The sequence below is a fragment of the Triticum urartu genome, chromosome 2A (assembly GCF_056163025.1).
Source record: "Triticum urartu cultivar PI428250 chromosome 2A, HENAU_Tu73, whole genome shotgun sequence".
In the NCBI taxonomy this organism is placed as follows: domain Eukaryota; kingdom Viridiplantae; phylum Streptophyta; class Magnoliopsida; order Poales; family Poaceae; genus Triticum; species Triticum urartu.
The window spans coordinates 709,501,580-709,511,330 of record NC_141874.1 but is presented as its reverse complement, the minus strand read 5'-3'; the positions used below and the strand labels follow the sequence as shown (position 1 = coordinate 709,511,330).

The window sequence follows — 9,751 nt, the reverse complement described above, 5'->3', positions numbered from 1 at the left end:
GATTGTTTTGAGAAAGTGTTGTCATCCGAGATTTATTATTATGACTTGCCAGTTGATTATGCTATTGATATCAGTAATTATGAGACCTGAGAATTATTGCAAATGTGGTTAGTTATGATCTATGCTGAAAACTTGAATGCTGGCTTGACATAGTTACAACAACAAGAGCAAACAGAGTTTGTAAAAGTTTTTCTTTCTTTCTTTCAGTTTGTCAACTGAATTGCTTGAGGACAAGCAAGGGTTTAAGCTTGGGGGAGTTGATATGTCTCCGTCGTATCTACTTTTCCAAACACTTTTTCCCTTGTTTTGGACTCTAACTTGTATGATTTGAATGGAACTAACCCGGACTGATGCTGTTTTCAGCAGAATTGCCATGGTGTTGTTTCATGTGTAGAAAACAAATATTCTTGGAATGACCTAAAACTCCACGGAACATCTTAGAAAAAATAATAAAAAATCCTCGCCAAAGAGGAAGACCAGGGGGCCCACACCCTTCTCACGAGGGTGGGGGCGCCCCCCCCCTTGGGCGCGCCCCCTACCTCGTGGGCCCCCTGGATGCCTTCCGACGCCAACTCCAACTCTATATATTTGCTTTCGGAGAGAAAAAAATCAGAGAGAAGAAATCATCGCATTTTACGATATAGAGCTGCCGCCAAGCCTTAAAACCTCTCGGGAGGGCTGATCTGGAGTCCGTTCGGGGCTCCGGAGAGGGGGATTCGTTGCCGTCATCATCATCAGTCATCCTCCATCACTAATTTTCATGATGCTCACCACCGTGCATGAGTAATTCCATCGTAGGCTTGCTGGACGGTGATGGGTTGGATGAGATTTATCATGTAATCGAGTTAGTTTTGTTAGGGTTTGATCCCTAGTATCCATTATGTTCTGAGATTGATGTTGCTATGATTTTGCTATGCTTAATGCTTGTCACTAGGGCCCGAGTGCCATGATTTCAGATCTGAACCTATTATGGTTTCATGAATATATGTGAGTTCTTGATCCTATCTTGCAAGTCTATAGTCACCTACTATGTGTTATGATCCGGCAACCCCGAAGTGACAATAATCGGGACCACTCCCGGTGATGACCATAGTTTGAGGAGTTCATGTATTCACTATGTGCTAATGCTTTGTTCCGGTTCTCTATTAAAAGGAGGCCTTAATATCCCTTAGTTTCCAATAGGACCCCGCTGCCACGGGAGGGTAGGACAAAAGATGTCATGCAAGTTCTTTTCCATAAGCACGTATGACTATATACGGAATACATGCCTACATTACATTGATGAATTGGAGCTAGTTCTATGTCACCCTATGTTATGACTGTTACATGATGAACCACAACTGGCATAATTATCCATCACTGATCCGGTGCCTACGAGTTTTCCATATACTGGTTTACGCTTATTTACTTTCCCGCTGCTACTGTTACAATCACTACAAAATACCAAAAACATTACTTTTGCTGTCTTTACTTTTTGTTGCTTATACCACCACTATCATATTACTTTGCTACTAAACACTTTGCTGCAGATACTAAGTTTCCAGGTGTGGTTGAATTGACAACTCAGCTGCTAATACTTCAGAATATTCTTTGGCTCCCCTTGTGTCGAATCAATAAATTTGGGTTGAATACTCTACCCTCGAAAGCTGTTGCAATCCCCTATACTTGTGGTTATCAATGTGTATAGATATTTTTTATGTTCATATGCAAAGAATTATTTTTGGATGAGATGAGATGAGATGTGTTTTGTGGAGACGAGATGGGAATATGCATAGAATTGTTATGATTTTTTTCTGTTGTAATTTTGTTTTTAGAATTTTTATGATTTTTTTGTTCATAGAATTTTATTTTTCAATTTATGTATATTTCATATTGTGTATGTATAGGAAAATTGTGTATGATCAAAGTTATTTATGTATATGTTCATATTTACAAGAAAAAAGAAGGAGAGGTAAAAGTAAAATAAGAAGAGGAAGAAGGAGAAGAAGAAGGAGAAGAAGAGGAGAGGAAGAAGTGGAGAAATGAATAAGAAGAGGAAAAAGAGGAGAAAAAAAAGGAGAAGAAGAAAGGAAGAGTCTTCTCCTCTATTCCTTTCTTCTTCTCCTCTTTTTTTGTTCTTCTTCCTCTTCTTATTTTTTAACGGGTATGTCGTTGTCGATATACCCCCTCCGCGATAACTTCGACATGAAGGGGGGTCGATAAATAATAGAACTAGTTAAACTAGTTTATTTTTAGTAAGCACTACTTTATTTTATTTATAGTAAGTGCTTAGTAGTTGAACTAGTTGATTTAATAAAACTACTTTATTTTACTATAGAAGTAGTATATTTTTAGTAAGTATTACTTTACTTTATTTATAGTAAGTGCTTAGTAGTTGAACTAGTTGATTTAATAAAACTACTTTATTTTACTATAGAAGTAGTTTATTTTTAGCAAGAAAATTAATAGAACTAGTTTATTTTTTTAGTTCAAGCAATTATTCCCACATCGACGTCGACGATGCCTATCCCGCATCCTCGTCGTCGACTCGGCGGAGGAGGCCAGATTGATCAGAGGGGCCATGTCCAGGACTAGGCTCCGCCGGGCTGGTATTGGGAGGTGCTACCTTTCAGGGGCGTAGGCTGGTGAGGAGCCAGCCCGTGGTTGACCCGATCCTTGTTTGGTAGCGGTCGCATGGGCCAGTGACGGTGTCGAGGCTTCCGGACACCGCGGAGGTGGTACGTCACCGTGTTAGCGAGGAGGACGAGCACGTCCATCGTTACATGGTTGCGTTGGAGGGCAGGTTCGACAATACATGGTAGGTTCTTCAGGGATCTCACTGGAGCTATGATCCTGTTATGGTTCCTTCTCTTTGGGTGTCCACCGCCCGCGCCGATACCCGTCGGGCGCTATGGTTCTAGGTGTATTAGCAATGCTATATGTATGATAGTATTCGAGGTGTATTAGTGATAATATTCGACGATGTACGGACATAAGAGATGATGTAGTTTTGCTTATAATTGAATGCATGCTAATTTGAATACTACTTTATTTTACGATTTGGTTTTGCTTATTGAATGCTCAAATTGGAAAACTACTCCTACTTTGAATGCTAAAATTGGAGAGCACTATGCAAGGCGTATGCATTTGATTAATTGTACAAGTTTAATATTTGAATTATGAACATAGGAAATGTTGTACTCGGACGACGAAAGTCTCCCGGGGGAGTGCAACTGGTGCCACGACAACCGTGGTCTGTGCGACGGGCCTCACCAAAACAAAGATCGGCGCTTCAGCATTAAGCTCGAGGAGACCTTCGATGTTGAAACGGTACGCAATGACAACAAGTGTTTTTTTCGTAATTAAGCATGACTTCAACTATTTCAACGTGTAATTTTCGTCTTTTACAATTCGACTAGCTTATGCCATGCCATGCAAGACGCTATGTCTTGGAGAGGATGGGTTTTGAAGACCATGAAAGGATGGAAACAAAGAAAATTCACCTAAGGACACATCATGGTATGGATTTCAAAGTAAAACTGTACAATTCTGAGAGCGTAACCCATTCTGGTTGCAAAAAATGGGAAGCACTTTACAAGATGTATGGTTTTCATGAGGATATGCTTGTCACCATGGATCTTGGTGATCCTGAAATCGAGCAAGACAATATGGACATTTGGGTCCTTGTTGATACGCCTCCTATTCTACCACTATGTGAGTTTCTCAAACATAGTTATTAACTAATTTATATTGTTTATTTCAAAATATTTGACAGCTTATTTCCATTTGATAGCTTATTTTCATTCTTCAAAGAATGTGCGGAAGATGGTAGACAAAACCCACTACACCGATGGCTCCGAATTAACTTATCGGGACAAAAATCATCTGATCGCATTTTGTATTGATATTGAGAATTACAGTATCAACAATCAAACTCCTCAACATTATGGTCAATACATGCCACTAGTGCACGTGTTGAACCACGGTAACTACCATGGAGATACCCTGGTAAGATTTTTTACTATTACGACATCCGTGCATCTTTTGTATACTTCTAAAACAAGTACATCATTGCTAACTATGAAGTTATTACTATGTTTTTCAACAGAGAATCCCGATGGATTGTGTGCCTCATTTGATGTATCAAAAAGGTAGCCTTGATGTTTTGAACATACATCCAGGTCATCCTACGAATATGAACTGTCCATACCGGATTTCTAGAAGAAGTGGAGACACTCTAATCAAAGAATGGAAAAAATGTATGGACAGTCGTAAGGAGCTTCTTCGAAGCAAAAGGAAGCGAAGCACAAGAATTGGAGACAGGATGATCTCCATTCTCCATAATGGAGAGTCAGGGTCTATATTGTTTTATGCTATTTTACCTTAAAGAGGATATTTAGGTCCTACCTAATACTGATGATCATGTGCTAAGAACAATTAAGTAGGGTTGGTTCGATGACTATGAGGATGATGATCGTATGACTTGTTATTAATAACGAGTAGAAGTTGTATGATGATGATTAGTCGGACTTGTTATTATGATGATGCATGATGCGAGCATGAAGAGTTATTATATATCAGTGGATGAAATGAATATGGATTGGATTGAAGTGAAGGCAACATGCATGTGGTGCATGTCGAAAGTAGTACAATCCAAACTTGATCAAGTTAGGGTTAGTATTACTTTCGAAATGCACCACATATTGCCTTCACTTCAATCTAAGCCATGATTAGGCATAGCAGTAGCGTTGGTAAACCAAGCACGGAGATAAGAGAGGACACTTCTCTCTATTAGCTAGCTAACAACCTAAATTAACCCCCAAAACCCCTAAACCACCCCCTTTCAAAAAAACAAAAAACCACAGCTCCTGCTAGCTGCTGACGCGTGATGCCTTTTGGTCCCGGTTGGTGCCACCAACCAGGACCAAAGGCCCTCCTGCCTGGGCTCGTCGCAGTGGCCACGTGGAGGCCCATTTGTCCTGGTTCGTGTAAGAACCAGGACTAAAGGCCTAGGGCATTAGTAACGACCCTTTAGTCCCGGTTCACAAACCGGGACAGATGGACCTTACCAACCGGGACAAATGGCCCTTTTTCTACTAGTGACTATTCATTGGAATGGATTGAGTAGGGAATAGTAAGTTTGATGTTCTTGTTTCTATATGAGAGTTCTTGTCGTGGCAAAACTTATGTAAGGACACACATCCTCAATAGATTTTCCACTTTAGTGGGTACAACATCATGTCTTTCATAGTATGGTTCATCAAATTTGTCATAGTCTTATTCATAAACTAAACCATCGACTCCAACAATATTTATTTTTTATTTCTCATGACATGTCACATCTTATTATTTTGGTAACATATATAGAATGCTTGTGCTTCACACAGTATGTATCAACAAGACTCTAAAATTCAGGGAAAGCACACGTAAAGATAGTATTGGATAACATCTGTGGGATAGTGTCGAGCATTTGTGTTTTTTTTCTCGAGCAATAGATTGAATTTTTTTTCTATGGAGATTATGATAGTAGACAGTTTTTTTCATCAAAACTTTGGATTGTGGATTTTGTGCTCTTGGGATTGCATGTTCCCTTTATTACAAATTTCAATACTGAGTTGAAGAGTTTCAAGAAAGTCAAAAACTATAGTTTGTACTCCCTCTCTAAACTAATATAAGAGTTTAGTTTCAAGTAGTGCTCTAAAATGCCTTATAGTAGTTTACAGAGGGCGTAGATATTAGAGTGAGTCATGTGCCGTCAAATGAATCTAGTTTCCACCAAAGTTCGAAACGAACTTGATTCATTAGCATGCAAAATTGATTTTCTTTTGTTTTATGAACGAGTTCAGAATCTTCTTCTTTTTCGCAATGGAGCATGTCTCATCCACAGTTGATTCTTTTTTGCGAGTTTCCATGCACAGTTGATAGTTTTGAAAACACATTGTCTAGAGCATCGAATATTGTAGCTTGGAGGAGGTCTCGTCATTTCCTCGGAACTAGTAATCCCTTCATTTTTATTTACTTCATATAGTAGCTTTGTCGGAAACCAAATTTATAAATTTTAACCAAATTTATTGGAAATAACTTAATACAATACCAAATCGATCCCATTAGATTCATCATTGAATATATTTTAAAATAATGTACATATTGTATTCTATAAACTTGGTGAAACATTGTAAGGTTTGAATTCAGTCAAAGCTACAAGGAGTAAATAAAAACAAAGGTGGTATTTGGAGGCAACTTCGTTCAAGATGTATGTGTTTCTCATACATGATATTTGATTGCTCATTTGCCCTTAATTCATAGAGTGTAGCATGTTGTATAATAATTTTTTTCCTACATCCAATATAGTGACAAAACTATGTTTGAACGTGTGAGCTTTTAGTCATGCAACTTATAGAACAAGCCATATTGACATCACTAGTACCAACTAAAAGCAACCGGTACTGGAAGAAAAAGGACACATTTGGATGACCTTCCTCGGCCTAATAAGAAATTGTGATTTGCTGAAACTACAGATAATGAAATAAGTTTACCAATCACTAGAAATAGATTGTCACGCCAATATAAATAAAAAATCACCCTCTCCTAGTGATCATTTTTTTTAGTTTGCCCCATCAGTTATCATATCCCAAAGCACTGTAGCCACCACCAGTTTCAAATAACAAAAAGATTGTAGAAGTTTTACAAAAAAAGCATACATGTATTATAACATCGTGTTTTTCCTTGTAAAGTGACAGTTGGTGTTCTATGTGAGGAGAAAAAGGTGAACATGTTATTAATTTTTTTGCACCAGTCATACATGATCATACTTTATGCAAACAAAATCATTCATAGACTTTACACTGCAACATATATACATGAATTTAACGCAATTGTTGAAACTTTAATGTGTTTACACGTAGAAAATGGATCTGTTGGGTCAGGGTGGGGTGGGTAAAGTGAGGCTAAAAATTTAGGGGGGAAATGAAGCAATAATTTTGGAGAACAACTATGTTTAAAATAAAATGCAAGGCACTACATTATAGCATCCAAAAAAAGCAAGACACTTGAAATAGAGCATCCACAATATTGTAAATAGGTGCCAAACACTGGCATTACAAGATGCATAATGTATATTCGAGGCAGCTAACACACCATCTTCCGAGGCAGCTAACACACCATCTTCAAACCAACCAAAACTCCAGTCTTCACGCATCACTAGACCAAGAAAGGAAGACGATCAATATGTATGTAATGAAGGAAGTTGTTGTCATTGAAATGATCGGAATGTAAAACCATGTTGACGTCGGTTGTAACCGACTACCTACAAAAACAACCATGATCAATAGAAGGGCGCCCATTGAGGGGCGTCACAGACGCCCTTCCGAGGCTGGCGGTGGTAGCTTGTCCCTCCAATCAGCTGAAAGTTGCTAGGCCTAGGCACAGCGCCACCGCCTTCTTCTTCTTCGTCTAAGTTTGTGTATTCCCACTTGCATTCCGGATCAAGAATGAATGCCAAGTTGGTATCAGACACCATTGCATGAAGCTGACATCAACGGGGAAACATAAATTTACCTGAGTAAATTATATAGAATAGCTAGCTAGTAGCTGTACTCCCTCCGGTCCTTTTTACTCTGCATATTAGAATTCTTTGAAGTCAAACTTCACAAAGTTTGATCATATTTATATGAAAAAATATCAACATCTGCAATGCTAAAGTTATACAATATGAAACTTTAAGTCATGACACATCTATTGATATTGATTTCAAATTGTGAATGTTGGTACTTTTTTCTATAAAGTTGATCAAACTTTACGAGGCTTGACTTCAGTCAAATCTTATACGCGTACTAAAAAGGACCGAAGGGAGTATATAGGATGCATGTCTGAACAATCAGATTTCTAAGACTGGCAGCATTTGTGTACTTTGCAAGTAGATAGAGCTCATACTAGCTATAGTAACAAAAATGCCACATAAAGAACATTCATATAATACTCCAAAGATTACATTTGACATGTTTGGATCCAAGGATATGATATTAAGAGGCAGTTCATTGGCAGAAGATTATGCAAGTCGATTGGTCGGATCATGTAAACATATTCGACATACTGGTTCAGAAGCATTTTGGTGACTTCAACTCAGCTGTATTTCTAGCATCACGGCCGGGTGTAATCAAACCCAGCTTTCCAATCGATCCTATCTATCGACATGTCTCCCACTTAGTGAATGTACATAAATGCTAGGAAAGCATGCATGAGAGAGGCGGAGGTACGCGCGTATACCTTGCAGGAGATGGAGCAGAAACGGAAGATTGGCTCAATGAGTTTCCGGTCGCACACAAGGCATTCACCGGCGGGGCCTAAAGCACTTGACGGCATGCTGTGTCGCCTGCGACCTTGGGTTGATGTACATCACCCTCTCATGGTTGACCACGTATGGCTGCACCAGGGACATGTCTGCAACCTCGTCCAGCTCCGCCACCCGGATCACCTCGCGTACCTCGAGGACCGTCGTATCTGCAATAATATCCATCAATCTGCAACGCCGCCGCTGCCATTGCGACGCATGTGATGCGCTTGTATATGTTAAATACCTAGAGGACATGGTGGTCTCGGTGGCTCGATAGGCACATGGGGCAGCAGACGGCGTTCTCCTCGCCGGCGCAGCTAAGGCAGTAGTGCTTGCACTCATTCTTGGCCAGTCTGGGGTGCACGGCACAGCGCTGGAAGAACCCCGCGCCGAGCAGCGGCCCCAGCCATGACGGAGCGCCGCCCAACTTCATGGCCGATGACGATGACATTGCTCTCTTTCTGTAAACCAAGCAGACAAACAGAATTCATATGTGAGCTTCAGAAGATGCAGCGAGAATGCCAAGAATAGTGTACGTTCTAGCTAGGATCATAGGCAATACTAGCAATTGATGTGTACCTATATCTGGACGGGGACGTCGTTCCCGGTGCAGGTGGCCGCTGGCGGGGTAATTTTGATTCCTGTAGATCTACGAATTGAAAGTGATGTGATTTGCTTTATATATATTTGTTGGGAGGGAGAGGGAAGACATGGAAATGGAAAGAAAACCATGTAGGGTTTCCACTGCGTACAAGGCCAGTTCAAACAAGAATTGCTTGTGTTTCTTTCCATGTATAGCCTTAGACACAAGAGGAATCTTCAAATGTTCTGTTACTATGTTTGCATAGCTATTTGGCCATGAGTGCAAAAATTATTCATCCAATTAATATCCTAGTTGGAAGACAACAACAAACATTGAATTGCAAAATACTCACCAAATGCAATGCGAAATACATGCACGACTCCCGTGGCGCGTCATATTAGTTAGTGATCATAGATCTCCAATGGGCAGTGGCTCTTCTACAAAGTTTAATGGTTTAGGTCACAACTTACCACATCAATGGTCGACCTAGGTGAAGGGGGCTCTTACCACGGGTCGTCAATTTTGAAAAACAAAATGATGTGTCTCTATCGATATGGAGGCGGTGATGGCCATGCAGGCATATATAGGGGATAGATTTGTAGAGTGGTAAGGAGGCCATGACACGGCGGTGGGGGCAGAAGGCAAAAAAACACGATGAAAAAAAGGCAACAATGAACCTATGTTTAAGTGACGAGATCTGTCAGTATAAATCCGAGGCGCCTAGTCGATAATCCGAGGGCCAAGCAATCACATGAGCATGACACCGAGATTTGTTAACGAGATTCATCAATATGGCTACATCCTGGGGCCTGACTATGGGCGCTCCACCATGTGACACCTTCAGAATACCGCACACC

At 40.1% G+C, this 9,751-nt stretch overlaps 1 protein-coding gene across 1 annotated transcript; it reads right to left on the bottom strand.

Moving 5' to 3' along the window:
• Positions 1–8,308: 8,308 nt before the first annotated feature.
• LOC147987016 (protein RGF1 INDUCIBLE TRANSCRIPTION FACTOR 1-like) lies at positions 8,309–8,744 on the bottom strand. The gene is made up of 2 exons (XM_087542237.1): positions 8,607–8,744; positions 8,309–8,512 (listed from the first exon to the last, which is right to left on the bottom strand). Exons 1-2 carry the CDS (start codon positions 8,742–8,744, stop codon positions 8,309–8,311), a joined length of 342 nt encoding a protein of 113 aa, XP_087398363.1.
• Between the last annotated feature and the right edge of the window lie 1,007 nt (positions 8,745–9,751).

Coding starts and splice junctions, on each gene's coding strand:
- LOC147987016 (XM_087542237.1), bottom strand. CDS start 8,744: ATGAAGTTGGGCGGCGCTCCGTCATGGCTGGGGCCGCTGCTCGGCGCG. Junction 8,513..8,606: donor GCGCCGGCGAGGAGAACGCC/GTCTGCTGCCCC, acceptor TCGCAATGGCAG/CGGCGGCGTTGCAGATTGAT.